This window comes from Eucalyptus grandis, chromosome 11 (genome assembly GCF_016545825.1).
Source record: "Eucalyptus grandis isolate ANBG69807.140 chromosome 11, ASM1654582v1, whole genome shotgun sequence".
Classification (NCBI taxonomy): Eukaryota; Viridiplantae; Streptophyta; class Magnoliopsida; order Myrtales; family Myrtaceae; genus Eucalyptus; species Eucalyptus grandis.
The window spans coordinates 49,108,460-49,132,005 of NC_052622.1; the positions used below are offsets into that span (position 1 = coordinate 49,108,460).

Genomic DNA, 23,546 nt, shown 5'->3' on the forward strand with positions numbered 1-23,546 from the left:
TGACACTTGACCTAACTAATTAAAAAGTTTAGTACTTTATGATATTCTGTATACAAGATTTAGACTTTTTGGTCCACTTTTCTCTTAAAAAACATATTAAGAATCCTTTTCATCTATACATTCCACATAAAAAACTATGACATTACAAATTTTCTTCCTTTTTTCTTTCATTTTTTTTTTAATGAACTCGCAGTATATTGATTCATGTTGATTGTGGCGGGTAACCTCCTAAACAACCTGCTAAGAGGGCCCCGATCCAAACTTTAGAAAGTCTAAAGTGCAACGCAAGCCGAAGGATTCGAACTCTGACCACATGAATGGTATCAAAGCAGCACCACCAGGCACCAACTGCACCCCATGCGGTCGGAGATTGTCCACTTTTTCCTACCAGAAGTCTCGAACGTAATTTCTCCTTCGGCTTAAAGGAAGCGTGACAAGAGTCAAAAGGGGGAAAAAGCCACAATGTCTCGATCGCGCGCCGGCTTTTATCAGGGAACCCGATTTGGAAATATTCGAATGCTATGTCCTCCATCAAGCAATCACGAGACTCGCTTATGATGGTCCTCGCCTATTCCCCAGGACAAAGAATCTCTTTTGGCCAAATTCTATACGAGGTTCAGCCATCACGTCACATTAATTATGTCTCACACTATAAACATTATTAAACATTATCAATGGTGCTCATTAACGAGAGGAGTATCTCGGCAATAAGGCTAGTTCTCAGATAATGTCTGATATCGCCTAGGGTTAGTTAGATATTCTCTCACGGGTTTCTTCTTTCCATCCACCATTGATTTGCTTGCTAGGTCGCGTGATTTATGTGCGATTAGTCCGTTGCTGCCGAAAGCTTGTCGTTCGGGTTATAAGTTTCGCAAACCGAGTCGAATTCATTGGAGGAAAAAGATTGCTTTTACGCCCTTCAAGTTTGCCATCGCTGGTAGAAATGGCTACGCGTCAAAAAGCTCATTCAGCAACTGCAAGAAGGCGAAAAGAGAAAAAGATTCGATCTCGGCCCAGACACGTCCCTGACTTAAATACAATCATCACTCATCACCATCAACAGAGGAACCTAACCAGATCCAGCTAAACGGGAAGCAGAGACAACCCGCAATGAGCTAATGCAAATAAACAGAGGTGCTTGAAAGACAAGCCGAAGAAAGAAGGAAAACGTAAAAGAAACCCTAAAAACTGCAAGAAAAAAAGCTAAAAGGATATATACAAAATTTCATCCAAGTTGAGAACTGCCACTCCAGATGAAGGAACACTTGACAGTGGCAGTTCTCAACATGGGATAACAAACAGCACTCTCTTCCAGTCCCTTTGTTCCCCGTCGCCCAGATAAAAGGAAAAAAATCAAAATCGGAAGAGAAGGAATTCTCCAGCTCATAGGTGTTGGACCAGCTGGGTAATTTTCTGGTTATCTTTTGGGCAGTCAAAACAGTGGCTACTGGATGTCCTGTTCATCTTCCTTCGTGAAGATCTTCCGAATAGACTGCAGTTCTAGAGAGATTGTCGTTGTCGAAAGCACTTAAACCAGAGTAAGGACCAGATGAGAACATCGATGATGTCCCATCTGACTCAAAGGTCGTAGATGACTGCCTAAGGTTGGGTCTGGCATTGGCGGAATTTAGCATTGTGTCCTGATATTCGGTGACGCGCTGCACCATTTTAAGTGATTGGACCACTTCACCCATCGTAGGCCGTTGACTCGCCTCAGGAGCAACACATGCAGCCGCAATTGTGCAAACCCGCACAAAATCTTCCTTTGGGTAGTTGCCACCAAGCTTAGAATCAGCAAGTTCTTCCAGCCGGTCCTTGTCTCTAAGAATTGGCCTTGCCTGAAAGACACACGGTAATTTTGAATTTACAAGTGGAGCACATTTTATGTATGTATATAGTGATAGCACAGACACGTTTGGTGCACAGAATTGAGCAATAGCCAATTAAAAAAGCACTTAAGACTTAGAAACTACATTTGACACGTGAGAATGTGCGAGAGACAGAGAGAGAGTACCTACAGAAGTTCCCCTTTGAAATATAACAATTATAAATGATTTAGGTTCTACTAACAAAGTTAATGAATGAGAACCGTATTCAGTTCTTTTAATTGACAGCACAGACTTAAGTCACCTGCGGAGGAACAAGCTTCTCATCTCATAACTTTGATCACGAGAAGGAGAAAGATCATGCAGACCAATGGAAAAATTAACCATACTAACCCAAGTGACTAGATTCTCCTGTCCAGATGGCTGTGCCATGTCTACAGGCTTCCTTCCAGTCAATAACTCGAGTAGGACCACTCCATAGCTATAAACATCACTCTTCACAAGTAGATGTCCTGTCATTGCATACTCCGGGGCCACATACCTGCAGATTACCGTATTTCCATTTTAGCAATGCTATGCAAAGTATAACACTATTTTCAATTAAGACAACAGAGATATACTGACCCAAATGTGCCCATCACACGAGTAGACAGATAATTTGTCCTCCCTTCAGGTGCCTGTTTGGCCAGGCCAAAATCTGCAACTTTTGCATGAAAGTTGTTCTCAAGCAATATATTGGATGCCTTGAAATCTCGGTGGATCACACAAGGCTGTGAGTCCTCATGTAGGTACGCAAGTCCTCTGGCGGCATCAAGAGCAATCTTCATTCTGGTATCCCAGTCCAAAGGACAGTTCACTCCAAGAGGACCTAAGAAAGAACAGATATATTTTTATCCATTAGGGATAAGATTGATCAGTCATGAAATTGTTGGCAAAAGCCTTAAAAAACAAGAGGGCAATGGAATATTCACCATGAAGCCAGGACTCTAGACTCCCATTTGGTACCAGCTCATAACAAAGCAAGTTTTGTGAAGATTCAGGACTGCTATAGTAACCCACAAGCTTCACAAGATTACGGTGATGCAACCTGCTCAGCATTTCAACCTCAACCAAAAACTCTTTATCACCTTGTTGACCTCCACTAGTGAGTCTCTTGATTGCTACAGCAGTACCATCACTTAAGACACCTTTGAAAACCCTGCCAAACCCCCCCTCTCCAAGTATGCTCTCCCGTGCGAAGTTGTCAGTGGCTTTCTTGAGTTCTTCATATGCAAGAACACGTGTACTTGATGGGTGTGGAAGAGAACCTCCTACTGAATGCGAATCTGGAGTCCTCGGCTTAACTGAGGAAAAAACAGGACATAACTCAGACAGTACTGATTGAAAGAGGTCAGTTATATTAAACAACAGGATCACTCCCCAAATTAATGATCTCAATTCTACACTTGAGAATCTGGCTCAGACACAGTAAACCTCCTTATATTAGCTATATGCAATGTTGTGGATCCGCTTTCTATGTCCCAAAACTCATGGATATGCAGGCAGCCTAATAATGTCATAGCCCAAGTCTTTGTTTCTAATCTAAGTGCTGCCAATTCTGGTCATTCAGTTCGTGCGGTAACATAGTTAATTTACTGAGGTTTGTAATGGTTTGATCTCCGCAGCACTTCAATCCTATGTGAATTGCAGCATCAGTAGATAATTTTGAATGCACCGCACCGTATGCAAGATCAACTGACTAACATATGCAGAAAATACTTGGATGGCATTGTAGTTTTACTGCAAGATGCTCGTGATAAGCATTAGATCCATTCTCAACTTTGTAAATGATGTTCTCAAATCAAGCAAACTTTATTTATCTTAGACCCTCACATTCTCATTTTAAAAAAATAAGAAAATTCCATTCAAAGAATCACAAGAGAATCATTGTATGTAATGGCATCCTGATCCATCTACTATAAGAGACCATTAAAGCAGCAAGCTGAATATTTCAACAAAACCATACAGCAATATACAGTTAAGGATTCCGATTATCTAGCTTCTAAGAATCTAAATTTAAGGATGACGAGCATCTTGTTAGTGTCACCAGCAACTACATGCAATTACAACATAATAGCTGGCATATGCCAGTTCAATAGACGTACCGATATCTGTTGGACTGATTTCCTTAGATGCCTCAGTCTTTCCCCTTTTGGAAGTGCATGCACATATTATAAGCACCATTATAACAATCACCATTGCAATGCCCGCACCAATGCAAATAATAATAACCAAACTTGAATGCTTCGCCCCATCTGAAGGGTTGGATGGTTTAGGAGTAGGTTGATGGGGTTGTGCCACTGGCGGTGATGTTGCAACAATGGGAGCTGCATCATATGTAATGGCAACAGCGTTTAATTAAACAAACACCCCTCATATAGGAAAAGCTTCTCAGGCCTCAACATAAATTGAAGCTGCATCCTCTAGGGTATCATTACAACGATCTACAGAGTTTCTCAAAACTGAATTATTCATCTCTTCTTCGACAAAATAGCATTTAACTACTCCTAAACCATCCAACCCTTCAGAAAGAAATGAATTGTCAAAAACTGAGGCATGCGTTCCAAGTATTTAAGTCAATTCCACAAGAAATATAGATCAGATACATGTACTGGCCTTCCTCAATGTACCGAGACAGTCAGAGACCATAAAACAGTACCTATCCACGTTATTAGGCAATTAGAAGGTTATTTTGCTAAAGAATGTCCTTTGAACTTCTTAACAGGTACCAAAGAACCCGGATACACACAAGTCACTGTTTTAGATTTTCCTTTTACATAATCCCTATGTAACCCTAGACCATACAATGGCGATCAGATTTCAGAAAACTTCCATGATTATCCAAACAGGGAATTGGAGCATTTTCAACTCTCTGATATCTAGAAGGTATATGGAGTTGATACAAACATGAGAACAGATGCCTTGGACGGGGTTTACCTTCAGAAGGTGGAGGTGCCTTGAACCAAGTGATGTTCAGAAGTTTATAATCACCCACCAGCAAAGGGCTTAGATGAACCTGATGTAAAGAGAGGGAAGAGTTGATTGCATATGCATCACTAGCTGAGAAACTCAATCCTGTTTGCGGAGTAATATCCATTGATATATTTAATCTTGTAAAGCCGAGCACATAGAAATTGATCAACTCTATTTGAGAAGCTTGCAAGCCCAGCTGTTTAGCAAAGTCTTGGAGAAAAACCTTCCAGTCGGGATTTTGAGATACATTTAGCAGCAGAAGGTCGAGCTTTATGGGATAAACACAATGGCAATCTTTGCTGTCCCGTTTTAGCACCATGTCGGGTTGGCAACAATCTGTCAAAAACATGGGTGAATGAATATGATAATGTCAATTAGCTCACAATGATGAAAGTCTGAACAGTAGAAGCAAAGGCAAAGAGGACTGGTTGCCGATTTATTTTTGTTTAACCCAACATTACTTTGATGCCATACTGTAATGAGACAATCAACAACCACTCTAGATCTTGCCAATTGTTATCATTTATCAAACCTACCTTTGAGAGACACAATCACTAGATAGCAAAAGGAAAATGCATGGAGGATGCAACGTACTTGAGACATTATGTGAAAGCGGTGGCTCAGCCAATGCGGCTGGAACTGTAGCAGGACTGGATTGAGTTGGGGCAATATCTGCCAGGCTGGCACTTGGAGGCACCAAGCTGCTCCTCTTCATTGATGGCTTGGACAAGCGTGAACTTGTTGGGGGGTGACCAGAAGTTATCAAGGGGTCAGAATGAGGGGGATGACCTGGCGATAAAACAAGTACAGGCGCAGCCTGAGGAGAGATACGTCTCTGCCATTGTCTATGTGGTGACCTCTTGGGAGGGGAAAGATCAGGAATAGCAGGAGTGCTCACTGTGCCACTGGGAGATATCGGTGATGCTTGTACGGAATTGCTGTTTGAATCAGCAAATATGATGGAAATGACAAGACAGGATATGACAATCAGTTTCAGCAATGACTGTTGGATATAAATCCTTTTTCCTGCAATTTTAGAACCACAAGAAGTTGAACTTAACAAAATCCAACACAATAATCATGGAAATAACCTGTGGCTAATTCGCTACAGAATTGTGTTAACTCTTTTCTTTTTCTGGAACAAATTATAGAAAACCTCGCTCCGCCATGCATCAGATTGTATTTTGCCAAGAAGTGACTAACAAAGTGATACTACAACCACATGTCTCTTGTTCATTAGGCAACTTGTAGGATTATTTTTCGATGACGAAGGCCACTGGGACCAGTCGAAACGGCTGTCGCCTTCTAAACTTTTTTAGTAAGTTTCGGCCCATGCAACAAGTGAATGTTTCTGATAACAACACTTCCAATCCAAGTTGACAGAAGTGGGATGATGTGAAAAGACGCATTTGTCTGTTTATGTTCACGACGAAATTGAGTAAGCGATGGATCGAGATTGCTCAAGGACCAAACTCTCAATTAAAAGGCAAAGAGGCTGACGAGAACAAGTGTGGTAGGAACGGATTTCTTCCTTCGGGTCGCTACTCGAGACTCCTGGTGCACGCAGACGCGGATTAGAGGTCTCATATCAACCGGAAAATTCAGAAATTAGTTCAACTCGACTCTCGCACAAACACAAGTTACCTAGCAATCTAAATCGCGTTACCTAATAAAGCTTCTTCTAATAGAACCGAAGGATTCCGTCTGAGAACACGTACACAATCGAAAATGGTGCGAAACTTATCTTCCTACTGAAACTAGCAACTCGCCAGCCTGCTTCCGCCCTCGTTCCTCTGAAGAACTAGAGCAAAATGAAATGCTGGCATCGGAAACCAAAACCAACACGGTCCATTCCCTCTCCTAAGCGAACTCCAATCGCCGAAACACTCAGCATCGAATCAAGCCACTCGAACAGACCGCGGTCTCATCAGAATCAAAGCGACGGGGCGAAACTAAGGAATCGGAGCGATTTCTCTTACCTCCGGCGAAGGACCGCGCGAGCACCGACATCACCGACGGCGTCAGATCTGCGAGATTCCACCAGCGGACGAGATCGCGCGCCGAGCGACGGCGGCGGCAGCAGCGACAGCAACGGCGGCGGCGGCGAACAATCGAGCCCCCCCGAGAAAAGGCAGCACTACGAGCTCGGCCGGAGGTGAATCGAGCAAGGATCCGACGGCGGGAGCAGGACCGCGAGAGCAGAACCGCGGCGGGACTCGCCCGGCGCCGGCATCCCCAGGCGGCCGGGCCGACTCGGCGAGCCACGCGAAGCTCCCGGAGAAGCGGGAGGAAGAGAATGTCGAGCTCCCGGAGCGAGTCGAGAGAGCTGGAAGAACTGTGGTTTATCTTCTGCTACACTTCACCCGTCTTTCGTCGCGAGCGATAGAAGTGAAGAAGAAGGAAGAGGTGCAGCGTTTTGTTTTTGGCTCGTGGATTTTTTTGTTTTTGTGTGTATTTCGGGAAACACGTTTCACTTCGGCTCTCTTTTTATTTTTTACTTTTTTTATTTTCATAATTTTTACTGAATTTTGTTGACTGTATAATATGAAATTATAGATGGCTTGAATATGGAAATTGTGGGCCAGACGATTTCTCTCTAATATACAAATACCCACAAGCAAGATTAGCGTATGAGAATCTTTTGAATCGGTGGTATCATAAATTGAAAACGAGATTATTAGCATATAAATCGAGCGATTAATTTCTCAATATTATCTTTAAACTTTTCTATTAAAGGAGAAGTTAGGGAGTCCTTAAGGCATTCATTACACCTCATTAAATATGTTCGGCAAAATACGAAATTGCTAGCTTGGAGCAATTAGCCTTGTCAAAGTACACTTTTATCATTTTCAAATGTCTCGTTAGCGTTTATACTCTTTTTATTATCAGCTTATGACGTCCCTCAACAAATTCAACCTCTGATGAATTTTATAAATATGTCAGGATTGTTCGGTTTAATAATTATTTTGATTTTTTTATGCCCCGAATTTTCTGCATCTTTGATCAATTCGATGCGTTTAAAATGGGTGCGTGCGTGACCAGGGAAGTTGCATAGCCCCCTAAGGGATGTATTCTCGAGTTATATCCGACCGTAACCTTTTGTTTTTCGTTAATTTCAATATAAAACGCCATGGCACGCAAAAAATTTTAATTTTTAATTTTTTTTTTGCGACGGACATCGCTCCTTGAAGAGCGCTCGCGTGACGCAGCGGGGAATGGGGCGGATTTTCACTTGGGGGTGGGGGCCCACTTAACGGAAAGGTCCAAACCCCAACGGTAACAAATGACACGACGGGAACGGAATCCCATGCGACGACTCGGGCCCCCCGGACGATCCGGACCGTCCATCGGGCGGGGGCTCGCGTGGAATGGCCCTCCATGGAAAGGCGCACAGGGCGGCTTTTCCTCGGCGCGAGGAAGGGGGAAAAGCGTGGGGATGAAAAAGAGGCGGAGAAATCCTTCTTTTTGTCCCTTTTTTTTTTTTTTTTTTTTTTTTTGGGTGGGGGTGCGGGTGGGGCAATGGGGGCAGGGAAGAGAATCTGATCACGATTCGCTATAGGGTCAGGTGCGTTCTGGATCGGGGAGGGGTACGGACCCCATGACCCGATCGGGCTGGAGCGAACCTTTGCACGCCAGCTGACCGACATGCCTTCGAGCGACCGCAATGGCTTGACTCATTGGTCATGTCGTGTTGCTGTGGGTTTTTCAGTCGGCAAATCTGATGAAATCGAGAAAAGGACGTGAGTTGTGTTGCTTTGCTCAAATCGTTATCGTGTCATAAATTATCGCTCTACTAAATCTTATCCTTAAATTTTAGCCATTTCATTGGCTTGAAACATGAGGTCAGCATTGAAATGCCTTGTTTGAATTCATTTGTTTATATTTCTAGATTTATAAATGATAGGATTATTTAATTTGGTTTCAATGTATATCTCTCTATCCAAAATGTAGTTCGTGATCACGTCCAAATAATAATATTCTATTCGACATCATTTTCACTTTTCATATTTAAATTCATTACCATTTGATGGGAACCTTCACTCCTAATTACATAAACTAAATGTAGAGCTTTCTCATTTAAAAATTTATAAGCCTTCTTACCAGCAAGGCCAACTTCCATGGACATCAATTGTCCATAAAAGCGTTCCATGTTTTCTTGCACTCCAAAAGAATGTTTATATATCTCACTAATAGAATCATTCGAGAGAAATCCGACTTGTCGTATCTTATATTAAAGGGTTAATATCTTAAAACACCCCAAACCGATACACATGTGACAAATTTACCCTAAATTATTTTTTTTACCACAAAAAACTCCAAAGACAAATTTACCAAAAACTGGTATACTTGTGATAAATTTACCCTCTGTTAATTTCCGTTAAATTTTACTATCAAATTATTAAGTGAAATAACATGTGAAATTGACTGATATATTAATTTGGGATTTTACGCTTCATTTGTCATAATTTACTATTTTTGTGATTTTTTTGTTGTATTAATCCAATTTAGCATAGGGTATATTAGTCACAAATTCATCAGTTTGGGATTTTTTGTGGTCGAATAAATTAGTTTGGGGTAAATTTATCATAAATGTACTAATTTAGGGTTTTTTTTATAATCAGTCGGGGTAAATTTGTCACAGATGTACCAGTTTAGGGTTTTCATAGTAAAAAAAATAGTTTATGGGTAAATTTGTCACAAATATACCGGTTTTGGGTTTTTCAAGGTATTAAACCTATATTAAATACCTTGATTTTGCACAGTCAAATCATCAACTTTAGTCTTCTAATTGTGTGTATTTAGTTTCTACGTTCCGCCGATTGAGCGGCAAACAAGAGTGGTTTGCCTTCGGATTCAAGAGTCGAGCCTGCTTGGACACGGGCCCGTGAGCAGGGCGGAGCTCCAACCATTACAATCCCAAGCTGCCAAAGACGGGAATCATCAGGAGAGGATTGGTTTGCGGCAGTCAACATCAATTCGATAATGCCATCCTGTGGCGGGGACTGAGCGTCTCGCGGGGACCAAGTTCAACCGTCGGAAGTAGTACTGATAAAAGAAGTATAAATCTAATAGTACAATGGCAACACCGTTCTCTATTGGGAAAATTGTCCATAATATTTCTAGTTTATTGCACTTTTATCAAGTCAATCTTACACATTTTCATATTTTACCAATTGAATTCATTTGTCAATTTTAACCAAAAATTGTTGACTTAGATGCCGGTAATGTTGTGTAAAACAATATGATGATGATAATATTACATGTGTTTTTTTTTTTTTTAATTTTTTTTATCTTTTCCTTTTCTCTTTTTTTCTACCAATTCTGGCAAGGGTCAATGCCGACCACAAGCGAGGCCGGCATCCTGGTCAGTCTTGGAAAAAAAAATAAAGAAAAAAAAATTAAGCATTTTTTTTAAAATAAAAATTGTTTATATCAATGTTGACTATTTCATAGGACAGTCGATATTTATATCAGCGATTTTTAGTTAAAATTGACTAAATGGATTCAATTGCCAAATCATGAAAATATTTACGACTTAATTAGTAAAATTGTTAATTAGTAAAATTGAAAGGTTCATGATGGTTTATGATTTTTTTGAATAATTTTTTTTTTTTGATTTTCTATCTACCCTAGAGCTACTTTTAGAACGGAATAGTCGGTCCAAAGAGATGGTACATTAGGAAAGCACATAGACGACACAGCGGGACCACCAGGACATAATTGAGGGAAGACACCAGCGGCATCTCATGAATTTCGCGTTGCCGTCTTCGTAAGCGACAAGTCTCGTAATGATATGTCCAGAGGTACCCTGTCACAGTTGATAGAGAAGCGCCCGACCCATCATACCCCAATCCACAGAACACCAGAATTGCCGTCTTTGCGCGTGCTCGATTGCACGCTCATGGAATGAAATGGGTAATGTGGTTCTAGGACACCAGCAGCAAATGTAAGAATCAGAATTTTCCTTCGATCGGAACATCCAGGCGGATGAAGATGGTCTCACCGAGTTCGGGATTGAAAAAGGCGTCTATAAGACACTATCAACAGCTCTAAGCAGGACGAATGCTACTGCTGCCAAAGCATTTTGGTTAAGTTCATTGAGCAAAGAAATTTTCGAATGGTTGAACGATGTTGGAGGCTGAGTGAGGAGGTGAAAATGACTTGAGTTCTTCGTCTTCAAAATGACTGAGGTGAAAATGACTGTTGTTCTTTGACTCGGACTGGACCTGATGAGTCCCCGTCTGGTTTCCAGCTCACTTTTCGCTTGCGATCACACTGAGTCTGCAGCATCCATACTGCCACCATGGCTTCAGCTCCCTCCTTCTTGTCTATGTCAGTTGGACTTGCTCAACTGGCGACGATCACAAGGAAACCTGTTATTCTCTGTTCATATGCTGAGTTAATATCCACTTCTACTTATACTTCATGTAAATTCTAGCGGACAATTTGATTGAAACCCTGACAGAATCAATCGCTAATGCTATAGAATTGAGGGTAAATTGAAGGCGATGGTGCAAAATTTGTCACATGCTACAATAATGTTGTCGAATTTTACTTTTCCCACCCCATTATCAACCTGCTCACTTTCCTTATCACTTTCAAAATTTCCTTGCAAAATAATAATAATAATATTGAGCAAATGTAGTCAAATTAGGGAATGATACAATAGAATAGATGGTCAAACTGTCACTGATGGTATAGACAATCAATAATTCAGCAAGATGAAAGATAAAAATACAGTCTCATGTAAACTAATCTCGTTATGTCCCCAGGGTTTTAGTGCACTACTAAGAATGACATAAGCTTTCTTGCTTTTAAGGAAATTAGTAGAATTTAAAATTAAACCGGGTAAGGCAATCATGAATATCGTCACATCTTAGGAATTGTAAATCATTTACCTTCCCATCTAGATGAGATATGATCATATCTGGGTTGGGCCACCATTTTATTTACTTGTCTTCTCTTTTGAAAAATGTTTCCTTTCCTTGTTTGTGGAGCTTCTTTGTCTTTCCTGTGCACGGAACCTCAGAATATCTCCCCTACCCCACCGAAACAAGTCGCTTTCTTTTCTTTTTGGATAGAACAATAAAATCGGATTGAGTAATCAAGTCGGACTTTAAGGCGTGATATCACTTTCTTTAAGGATTTATTTGCCCAACAACGTTGCTAATGGTCACAGGCAAATTTCCTCCAGAATACAACAAAGTTTCAAATGAGAATACTAGATAGCAATTCTATTATTTTTCCAGTATCTCTCATGGGAAACAATTAAAAACAATGACTGTAGTTTCTTTCGAAAAACAATGAAAGAAGATTAGTTTGTTCTCTAAAAACAATGTTATTTATTTTTGTCTTTCGAATAGAGGTAACTTTTCAAAAGATTGCAAAAGAACAAAAGCAACATTTGGGAAATGTTGCAAAATGAACAAGACGTCTCAAAGGTTATATTAAAAAGACATAAAAAAATTCGGAATTAAATAAATAAAAAATAAAAAATAACCATAACTTTTTGTAAATAGTCGCACTGTTTCAACATGACTTTATAATTAATTTTTTATAGAAATAAATCCAAATTTTCAACAAATAAAATTAATGATCGTCGGTTAGTGCCAAATCTCGTCTACATGTGGACTCTCACATCTTTCCAATGTTGGGACAAGGCACCTCTTCATTTGTTATATAAACAAATTACCAACATTACTTATGTTCAGTCGGTGAAGCAAGCCGATTTGACAAATTCGTGTCATCAGTGCAATCGCATTGGTGGTGATAGTGGCGACAGTTGGTGATAGGTGATTGTTATTGCCGACGTAAAGGCATTCTCGATTTCTCAAAGCAAAGAGAGAAATAGAAGATGGCGTCGGCAATCAAGAAGATGGTGGTCTATTGCTTCAACACTCTTGTTGCTCAGCGAGGTAGCTCCTTTGCCTTAAACAGTATTGTAAACGATTATGTTTACAATTTTTTTTTTTAAATTATTCATTTTTCCTCAAACACATGAAGCCTAATTTTTTTTTAATAGAAAATTTTGAAGCTACTAGGAAATTGAGTAGCAGGTTGATAATGGAGACAGAAAAGTAATTTGATGACGCATACAGTATGTGTTTGCTTGAGTGAAAGTATTTTTCGGGAATGAATTTTTTCGGACTTTCATTCGTTTGGTCTACCGAAATTGACTAGTCAACCGAAAACACTTTTCAATCACCGAAAATATCTACATGTCACGGGCCAATACTTTTGGGATCGAGACAAGATTGGGATCATGTGACGACTTAGGGCCCATTTGGTTCAGCTTTAGGGAAATTACTTTGGAAAAATGTAGATATCTTTGAGGTAAAGGGGTTTTCCAACCGTTTGGTAAATTGTAATCTCAAATAATATTAAAAAGTAACTTTAACATAAATACCGTTTGACAAAACTTATATTTGTAATGGGCTTTTGCTATTTTTTTTTTAAATTTTTTTTTAGTCTGAAAAACAAAATTTGGCGGCCAGCTAACCATCGACCAATTGTTGGACGGCTAGATATGGCCACTGGAGGTTGTGACCTCAGGCGATGCAGCCTAGGGGCGACCTCAGGCGACGCTGTTAATCACGGAGGCTGGATATGGCCACTAGATGGCTAGATTTGGCAACCTAAGGTCTAAACCTCAGGTGGCATTGCTTGGTTCAGGCATGCTAGGCGACGCTACCTGGGTTGCAGGTCACGCCACCCCAGGTGGTAGTCATCGGGGATGCGCGACCCCTAGGTGGCGGTGGTGGCTGCTGGAGAAGCCTGACTCTCAAGCGGGGAAGACGAAGATGAATGGGGAAGAAGATGAACAATAATGCAAATGAACAATGAATTTGCATTTCCAAAATGCTGAATGCTCAAAGCAGGTCCGGACCTGCATTGGGCTTTCAACATTTTAAATGTTGATATTTGGCTAATGAGCTTTCAAAAATATTTGCCAAACACAAAATATTTTCCCCGAAGGGCTTTGGGGGCCCAAAGCCCCTTAGGAAAGCTGAACCAAACGGGCCTTACTTAACTTACTCGGATCGTAGATAGAGAAACTTTCTAGAGAGAAGCTCCAAAGAGAATACTTTCTATTGTTGAAGTATTTGAATGGATATAAATGAGGGGAGCGACACCTATTTATATGAGAGTCCCTCTTACTATAATTGTTGATTGCCTTTTAATTTAGCGGTAGAGATCACATCTTTCCATCTACCAATTATCGACATTTATGCTGAGAATGCTCTAAAAGTTGGTGCATTTACTTTATCGCTCTTTTTTGGGAATGTTCCATAAACTAATCTCCGTGCGTTGAAAACCTCAGGATCGTGACATGTGTATAAATTAGAAAGGTGAATTCCTAAATTAAACGAAGTGAAAACACTTTCCAGAACTACTCATCTCAAATTTTTAAATATTATTTATTTATTTATTATCCTTCTCCCTCCACTAGTCATCGGGTCTCATTAATGATCGATGACTAGCCACAAATGTGGGCCAATGAGGCTCAACTTCTCCAAATCTTGGTGAGGTTAAGCTTACCAGATCCCAGCGAGGTCAAGCCTTGCTTGTGGTCTATCGCAGTTGTTGAAGACTGGCAACCTACAGAGGAAAAAGGAAAAAAAAAAAAGAAAAAGAAAAGAGAGAGAGAAGAAAGAAAAAGAATTACTTAAAAAATCCAATTCTTTTTTGCTAGAGATTAAGTCATGAGATTTAAATCAATTTTTAAATGACATACACATCAGAAAATATTTTCGGTCACCTACACTAAATAAAAGAAAATTATCCATTCTTTTGAAAAATGATTTTTCAGGAAGTATTTTTCCTTTACTATGAAATTTTTTTTCCAAACAAACACACCCTGCGCGTGGCTGGTTTGGCTTGACTGTCTCCATTTTATCCTCAGTTTGCTTCGCTTATTGATTCCGCCGCGAAATTACGATGATGCCATGGAAATTGCTAATTTATCCATTCAAGTTCTTCAGCCCAATTCCTTGTTTTTACTTTGCCTAAGGTTTTCTTGAATAATTAAAGTGAAAGATAAGAGAATAGTAGACGTGTAATAGTGTTGAGTAGCGACAATTTACATATACAAAAACTTGACAGGCTTAAACACCTTATAGAGCTCAATACGCTAATTTCAAAAGGTGCAAAGCACAATGTAATGTAAATTCTATTATACTTTAATGTAATTAATTATCTATTATTCTAATAGATTTCACTCTATATTTTGAGGGATCATTCCCTACTAAAGGTGTAGGAATCAAAGTACCTTTACTCTTTGATTAAATGGTAATAACTACGCGAAAGTTGTCTTTTAATTAAATATCTATGATTCTATTACATTTCACTCTATAATTTCACCACGGCCCGTGGAGGAGGAAGGCCGCGGAGGGTGGGGGCAAGGAGGAGGTCACATGTTTGAGCAAGAGCATTGTTTGATTGAGGAACCTACGTGAGAGTGATGGGAGTGATTTAGGAAGGTTTGTTCATGGAGTTTGTCTGCTTCAGAGGGTGATTTCTGTAGAGAAGTTTAAAGCACGAGAGGCGAGCTACCGTTGCCTGACGGCCACGGACATCGATTGACCGGGGAGCCGCAGTTCAAGAGGAGGACGAGGATTGGAGATCGAAACCGAACTGTTGAATTTGATGGTTGGAAAAGATACAGAAAAGATTGCATGCCCAGCTCCAGAACCAAATTTCATAATGAAAAATGTTTAAGAATTCTCACTTATTCAATAGTTGTAAAGTATTATTTACACTCAAGTGAAAGTTTTGTGGCGAAATTATGTAATGTATTGTAAATATAAAATGAAAAAAGAAAGGCTTAATGCCCATATTGCCAATTCACCTCTCCCAATTATTTTCGAGATATTTGTGTAAATTTCTACATAGGAATTATGAGTCTTGACTCTTGAATTCATGATCCTTATACTGGTCATAAGTTTCTCAATGATGAAAATTAAGTAACGACAAATTAATAGTTTTTAGACAAGTGCCATAATATTTACGTCTATCTAATTCCTCACCTTCATAAGATTAGTCAATAGGAATTACATTTGCATCTAATGACAATTATTAATTTCTAAATAAAAAATTAGCTTTTTATTTTTCTTAGGGATAAGTATATTATAAGTCTTAAAACTCATCACGAATGTGCAATTAAGTCATAAAACTAACAAAAAGTACAATTAAGTTCCAAAACTGGTCAAATTTGTGCAAAAGATATTGCTCAACCTCTTGAAGCTCTGCGTCCTCTCTTTTTTCTCTAAGTTTTGCATATTCTAGTGCTAACTTAGGCATCATAGATCCAATCCAAATATGAAGGCCAGACATCCCGACCTGTTTATTGTGATGCAGATCAATCCTAGGGCAAGACCTTCTGCCGAGTCCGTGATTCCCATTCCAGTCATTAACAGTCTAGATGCGCGGAAATTGTTTAATTTCTCGGCCATCGTCTGGTAGCATGCCTCGAAACTGTATATTCTCAAAGCCCGTGGAGGGTGTCTCCGTCTAGATGCTCGTTTAATCTCTGATGTATGAATCTGTGTTTCTGAGTTTAAGAAGGGGTAGGGGCGGGATCAAAATGGGGTGGGCCTGAACCAGATGGGCCGGCGGATTTTCCTTTCAATAATGGAAGCGCGGCCAGAAACGTGAAGAGACCGACCGGTCAGGCCCGGCAAGGTCCGGCAATCCCTTAGCCAAGCGAAAGCCACGCTTGGTTTTGATTGATGTGAAGTTAAATGGGAGTCCCACATGCCCATCTATTACCACGGGTTGTCGACAAAATTGACAGGAGAATCCCAGTGCATCAATTCCTCGAAAGTCGAGTTCCAGTGCACTGTCGAATGAAATCAAAGCTCTGTGATGGGGGCGGGACGATAAGGACTTTTGAATTCACAAAGGAAGGAATAAAGCAGTGAAAAGCTGCACCACCATGAGGTGGCCGGGGACGCCGCTAAAAGGGAGGACACAACCCAACAAGCCATCTCAATTTAATAAAAATGACAGAGAAAGCACTAGCAAAAGTTGAGCTACAGGAAGTGGTACTGATCTAAGAAGTACAAACTAATAGTACAGTGCCAGGACCGTTTCTATGACCCTACCCTAGAGCTACTTCCATAGGTTTATATTGAACACTCCTGGGTCTAAAGACACGGTACATCACGAAGACAGATAGACACAACGAGACCACCGACAACAATAGAGAGAAGGCTGTAGTGGCATCCCATGAACCTGGTGATGCTGTCTTCGTAAGGGACGAGCCTCCTAAGGATATGTCCAGAGGTACCCAGTCACAGTTGATGGAGAAGTGCCCTGACCCATGCCATGGGTTCCCATTGACTGGATACCAAAATGCCACTGACATCTTGCTTGACTCACCTATAGTGAACTGGGCATCCTGCACGAGTCAGGTATGTCGAGTTATATAATATCTTCATTGTTATAGAGCATGCTCACAATTCTTGCACAATTATCGAATGAAATAGCTGATGTGGCAATAGGACACTAAGAGATCAAAAAATCAAATATTCCTTGGACAGTAACGCCCAGTAGGTATACTGTCATGCAGATAAAGATGGTCTCAGTAAGTTCAGCGACAAAGAGAGGCCTCCAATACACTTCAAAAGCTTTCAGCACAAGGCAAATCAAACACTAGAGCTGCTGAGCATTTTACAAAGTTGAATGAGCCAGAAAATTTTGAGGTATCATACAAGCAGATGTTCTGCATATCAAATATGAAAGATTCAAAGTACCTAACAGCTATAAACTATAGCAATTGACAGAGAAGTAGTCAACTGATACCAGCTTTAGTACAGGACTAACAAATTTTTGAAAGAGTCTCACTTGCTAAATGAATCTCATCGTAATAACAAAGAATTTTATGATCTACTCATGATGCATAGTGTCAGCATATTGCAGTAACATAACATTTGAATCAACAATCAGTTTCTAACCTGTTGTATGCGATCCATAGTTCGCAAAGGCCTAGAGAATTCAAAGTAATAAGTGCCCTTCTGACCATCTGAAGCATATGGACTGTCTTCCTCCACAAAACCTGAGAGATAATTCCAGCCATGCTAAACATGAGAAAGTATAGTGCATAGGCTCGTCTCTGACAATACATAAAGGGGAACTTTCAAAAGCCTACGCTGGTTTTCATCAGCTTTAAGCTTGACCAATAAAAAGTCACAGTGGACTGGTGCCTCAGTTTCATCTCTGTGTCTAGAACTAGAACTTCCCAACTCTACACAACCTCAGCTCTAGATGCCTTCCATCTTAGTTAGGCAATACAGAGTAGCTTGGGGCCAATTGAGATTGGAAAGCTTGGTTTAAGCAGTGGAAGAAAGTTGGGGGAGGTATATGCAACTGAATACAAAAATAGAAATCAGGGAACTACCTGAGTGAACAGTGAAGCTGCTATGCCACCATGCTCCATTCCAGTTATTCTGTGCACTGGTGTCATTCCCTGACAGAAACCAGTCCAAAAGTCAGGTGTTAGCAACCTAACCTCTTCTTATATTAAAAAATTAAAGATTGGCATGTTCATTAGTCTCGTCCTACTGTTTCATACTATTTGGTGGGAAGGAGGGACAAATGGACCAAGAAGCAAAGTGGGGAGTAACTTCGGTCAAGTACATAAAGCAGGGATGGCAGGAAAATTTCCCAGTTGCACTAAAAAAAGGAAAAAATTCCCTTAGGGCACTCATGAAAAGTTACATATTAACATGCCATTAGATATGAATTGACAAGAGATCATTGAATTATCTGGTATCCTTTTTGGACACCCTCCCCCCTTCCCCCAGGTTTCTTTAGTCACCTATCCAAACAAGTGAGTAGCTCTATTAGATTTATCAAAAAAGTAATGCTTCAGCTATATGCATTAGCATTACGCACCACTTCTCTTAAAGAAATGGAGAGCACTTGTGTTGCACAATAACAGAGCACCACTCAGTTTAGAGTACTAATTCACGAAAGCCACCCTTACTTAACCATTTTTTACTGAATTTCTTTTAGTTTTGGTACATGCAAGGAAATGGTAAAAGAAGGCCAATTTATCTACAGTTAGCGTAGGAATTGAGTGGAAGAACTAAGCACTTAAACACAGATTGGAAGCTACAAGAACATTGGATAACACTGAAGTTAATGGACTCATGCTAGTTTATTCATGAATCTTTGTGCAAAGAATCACATGGAACTGCCACCATGGTAAATTGGAGAAAACTAGAGATTCTTTACCTCAGTGGTGCAGTTCTATCCACTGCATACTTGAAGAAAGGTACAAATGTAACAAAATCCAACTCAACATCATTTGCTGGAGATAAAGTACCTCAGAACTTATCCTTGTAGCAATAGCAATGATTTATCAGTCACTGCCTTCGAACAGAAGCCCTCACATACCACACACAACTTTTATGATTTTTTCCCTGCCTTCCCCAATATGCGCTATGAGTTATTTATAGACGCAGTTTCCATTGAGAATGTCAGCTACGGCACAATGGAAGCAGCAATTATGGAAAACTGATCTATCACCTACACTCAGTTGCTCTTTGCTCCTGTAATAATGAGCTTAACAGGAGTATCTAGGGTAACATTCCCATTCTGCCAATGCTATAGTGGCAAAAGATGAAGATCCAGAACAAACATGGGAAATTAGTATTACGGAGGAAAACTTAGGAATTATTTAATTTTATATACATTGTGGACCCAGTTCCTAACAGTTCGAATTTCGAGAGACACGATATGTAACACATGATATCGGGAACCCAAGTTGGGAGTCTAAATCCTAATAGAGCCCCCCTTTTTGTGTTTTTCTATTTCTTATCATCGTCATTCTGTTTTCCTACCTGCCATCCACATCATTGTTAGATGCAGTTACATCCACATCTTGTATTTCACGTAAAAATCCAACTTACAAATGAAGGGGAGTAATAAGAATATGCTCATAGATATCGTGAACCCATTTCTTAACAGCTTAAGCTTTTGAAAATGGTTTGTCTAACTTAGTCCAACATTTCTTTAACTCTGTCAAATACAAAGTACTGAGACTGAAAATTCAATGACCAAAAGAAGCAATAAAAAAAAGTGGAGGCTATGGCCCAACTTAAAAAGAATTAGATAAACAAGGAACCAAAAAACAGGTGATCGTGGTCTCTTGATTGCAAAAGAATGAAGTTTATGAATAGAATACAAGCGGATGATGAAGTGGAGCAGCACACATCTGGTATCTCGTGCAATCGCAAAATTCTTTTAAGTTAAAGGGTACAGTCCATAAGACAATAATGTAATCCACTGATTATAAGAAAAGATTGCACGATCATATACCATAAGGTCATGGTTTGAAAAAGATGCGGAAGATTTGGAGGTTGGGTCAAGCGGTTCACCCAAGAAAAGATGGCGGAAATGGGCACATGTGAAGAAAAGTCACGTGGCTCCGAAAAGAGGGCAAGAGAAATTCGTTTGAGACGGCATTCATGGGATGCCCTAATGAGAATATGCAACTTGGTGACAGCCAGACGTAAGTTGTGTAGAAGAACTAAAACTGCATAAATGCAGTATTTGAAGAGAGATCTTCAGTTTATTGGAATTTGCAATCAAATAAAGTACAATGGCTACAAAGCATCCATGCAGGTAAAACCAAAGTTACGGCGGTAGTTCTTAGTATCAGGAACTAAATGGAATGTGAGCTGCAAAATTGATGACATACCTGTAGGACCAGTTCCATCAATGTATCTACAATGTGGGCTCCAACCATAAAGATCAACAAGATGGCCAAATCTGTTGACAGCAAGCGAATGATTTCATACAACAGCAGCAACTATCTATTGGTTCACAAGAATAAAACAATGGAATATGTGGCACATCTATGAAGGTCAAAATATAATAAGTTGCAGCACGTCACCTGTCACCACCATTTCCTTCTCTATTGTCTATTGGATTTCCACCATAAAGTCGCCCAGGAATGGCATTCCCAATTGAAAAGTGCATGATGTCAACTTCATGGCCTTTGCATGTTTTGTTTGTGCACGCATCAGGTCCTACCTTACACCCTCCCATCTAGTTAAATCATAAACATATGTAGATTAAGTTCCAAAGGAAGCCGCACTCCTGAGTATAACTAACATCCAAAGACGATGCAAAAACTACGAAAATTTAAATCATATACATCAGGGAAGGGCTAATAAAAGTAGGAAGCTTCAATAAAAGTAACAACAATTACATTATGATAGGAGGCACTTTCACCAATTTGGAACATTAGAGAAACTGAGGGGCATTTGGTGTTCTCCCTGCATTGCCAAAAGGAAAATCAAGTCAATCCTTCCATGACAGGACTTCAGTGAAAAGAAAAAAATGTGTAATCTCATTCTGGAAAACACCCTTTGTCTGGGTAATATTTGTGAGATTGATGCTAACTGATCTGAAGGATTAAACAGTTAAATGAACAAGTGTAAATACTCAACTTCCACACATCAGTCTTAAGCAAAAGCCTAGCTAGCGCATAGGAGACAGCTTTAGAGCATTTAGATATTAACCACTCATCAATTAACATTTTAAGTGTTTAGATAAGTTGGCTTAGGATCTGTATTCAACAGTAAATAACAGGCGAACAGATACATGGAGCAGCCAAAATCTAAGCAAAAAAAAAAAAATAAAGGACTGTACCTAAGCTCGCCGAAGAGAATGCATCACAACAAGTTTGGCAATCTTTTGTATTACCTAATCATATATCCAGTGGTGTCAACAAAAGTAAAGCTCGGATTCCCACTAACTTGCGAGATTTGACACCATCACTAAAGATGTGAATCGACGAACAAAACAGTAACTCCGAAAAAGGGAAGAAAAGGGAAAGGACGTCACCAGCACCACTCAACATAACTACTTGCTTTGAGATTGCATCAAATTGAAGCTCACCCTTTGGAGTAAGCATAGTTCCCATCCACCTGCAACAAGAAGAACACGCTACTCCCATCGTGCGCAGCCTGCCACGGCCATCCGAACAAGCCTCGTCAGCCCACCAAAATACAACGGCCAAACGCCGCACAAAGTCCAGAGAGAAGTACCCACCTTGACGGTCATCTTCCCGCCGCCGTACTCCTTGTCCTCATCCGGGTCGAGCGCCGGGAGCAAGGAGAACTCGGACCCCTCGACGTCCTTCCAATCGTCGCCGTGCCCGTCCAGGGTGATGGCGCCCGGCCTGAAGGCGGCCTCGATCAGGACCTCCGAGTCGGACTCGCAGCTCCACTCGCCCGATTCCTGGTGCGAGCCGACTCGGGCGATCGGCGAAAGGGAGAGGAGGAGGAGGAGGAGAGGGAGGAGGAGAGCGGCGGCGGGAGAGATTCGAGGCATTGCGACGCGAGCGAAGGGATCTCGGATCGAGGGATCGAGGGATCAGGCGCCGCGATGCATTCCTGGGTTGCCCGCAACCTGTTTGGCGAAATGCCGCCAGCTAAGGTTGACAGTGTGATTGTTGGGGGTCTTGGTCTTCGTCGTGAAGATGAACAGAAGTGAGGGACATGCTCGACAAGGAACATGTTCTCCTCCTTCGCTTGAATATTTGACTATTCTATGTTTTTTTTCTTTTCTTTTCCTTCGGTTGAATATTCAATTTTGGAGTTACGTCCATGGAATTGACATTTTATTACTATTAATTTGTAAATATTGGGTTTGAATTGCCATTTCTTTGACAATCAAGTAATAACTAATCCAGATTTAGCTGCATAGCCAAAATTTTCGATAGAATCTAAAGTTTATCGATAACTATTCTATTTTAAATGCATAAAATTTTTTAAGGTGCATTATATACTTGCCAAGATTTTTCTTTTAAGGTAAAAGGAGAGGAGTGATTAGTCGTAGCAAGCCTCTTTTAAGTATAATCTTAGAAGTATAACTATCGCCCGTGAATTCGAAGCATGGCAAGCCTATGATGCTTCGAACTCATGGCCCTAAAGAAAGATAGTAGGCCTCTTCACCACCCACGCCTAGGCTTCCACACTCCATGATGATACTTCACTAGTCGAGTTACTGACAAAGAGATAGTACAAAAAGAAAAGTTGACTGATGAATAGTTAGATTTCATGACTCATGACGTAGGAGAACATATCGGCACATGATTTGGTCGTGAGAAGAATCAATCTTGATCCTTGCTCTATCCATCTTCCGAAGCTCCAAACTCCTAGATCAAGTCAAAATGTCTTGATTCGTTTTCTCTTTGGGAAAATGCTATGCTTCATTACTTCTTGGTGTTAATTGAATCTAGTTTGCCCTAATTTACCTTCTTTCAAGATGTCGGATAAGACTATATTCAATCTTCTTTAACATTTTTATTATAATTTGGAATAAACTATCACTAGATTAGTTCTCACATATGTACACAAGTATCCACTCCTCTGTTCATGTATAATATAATTGATTCTACTCGCACGAGAGTATCTATTTTTGACTTGTAACTGCTCGGAATAAATGGTACGATTTGGATGTAAAATTTATCGAATCTGGGCAAGGACTTTAGATCACTTAACCATCCCTCAGAGGTTGACTACATTCCATTCTTGGAGAAGGTTCCGCGATCCTACCTTTAGACATCCTGCATAATTTTAGATATCATTAATACAAATAAATCCATAAAATTACAATCTCTTATATTCAAAATAGGAGAGAGAGGGAGCCTTTGACCACCTTTATTTTGGGAGTGGGTTCTGGAATTCCATG

General features: G+C 40.3%; 2 protein-coding genes across 2 annotated transcripts; both read right to left on the minus strand.

Annotated features, from left to right (window-relative positions):
• Nucleotides 1-987: 987 nt before the first annotated feature.
• On the minus strand, nucleotides 988-7,244 carry LOC104426827 (proline-rich receptor-like protein kinase PERK3). Its single transcript, XM_010039993.3, has 8 exons — nucleotides 6,818-7,244; nucleotides 5,433-5,864; nucleotides 4,803-5,174; nucleotides 3,971-4,192; nucleotides 2,798-3,169; nucleotides 2,451-2,694; nucleotides 2,220-2,367; nucleotides 988-1,838 (listed from the first exon to the last, which is right to left on the minus strand). Exons 1-8 carry the CDS (start codon nucleotides 6,846-6,848, stop codon nucleotides 1,461-1,463), a joined length of 2,199 nt encoding a protein of 732 aa, XP_010038295.1. The 5' UTR covers nucleotides 6,849-7,244; the 3' UTR covers nucleotides 988-1,460.
• A 9,551-nt stretch (nucleotides 7,245-16,795) lies between these two features.
• LOC104426828 lies at nucleotides 16,796-22,369 on the minus strand. Its single transcript, XM_010039994.3, has 8 exons — nucleotides 21,903-22,369; nucleotides 21,750-21,817; nucleotides 21,058-21,124; nucleotides 20,740-20,894; nucleotides 20,545-20,615; nucleotides 18,238-18,306; nucleotides 17,795-17,895; nucleotides 16,796-17,238 (listed from the first exon to the last, which is right to left on the minus strand). The coding sequence occupies exons 1-8, from the start codon at nucleotides 22,182-22,184 to the stop codon at nucleotides 16,939-16,941; spliced, it is 1,113 nt and encodes a 370-aa protein (XP_010038296.1). The 5' UTR covers nucleotides 22,185-22,369; the 3' UTR covers nucleotides 16,796-16,938.
• Nucleotides 22,370-23,546: the final 1,177 nt, after the last annotated feature.

Coding starts and splice junctions, on each gene's coding strand:
- LOC104426828 (XM_010039994.3), bottom strand. CDS start 22,184: ATGCCTCGAATCTCTCCCGCCGCCGCTCTCCTCCTCCCTCTCCTCCTC. Junction 20,616..20,739: donor GAAGGAAATGGTGGTGACAG/GTGACGTGCTGC, acceptor TGCTGTCAACAG/ATTTGGCCATCTTGTTGATC. Junction 17,896..18,237: donor CAGCTTCACTGTTCACTCAG/GTAGTTCCCTGA, acceptor ATTATCTCTCAG/GTTTTGTGGAGGAAGACAGT.
- LOC104426827 (XM_010039993.3), bottom strand. CDS start 6,848: ATGTCGGTGCTCGCGCGGTCCTTCGCCGGAG. Junction 5,175..5,432: donor GCTTTCACATAATGTCTCAA/GTACGTTGCATC, acceptor TGTTTTTGACAG/ATTGTTGCCAACCCGACATG. Junction 1,839..2,219: donor AGGAGAATCTAGTCACTTGG/GTTAGTATGGTT, acceptor TGTGTCTTTCAG/GCAAGGCCAATTCTTAGAGA.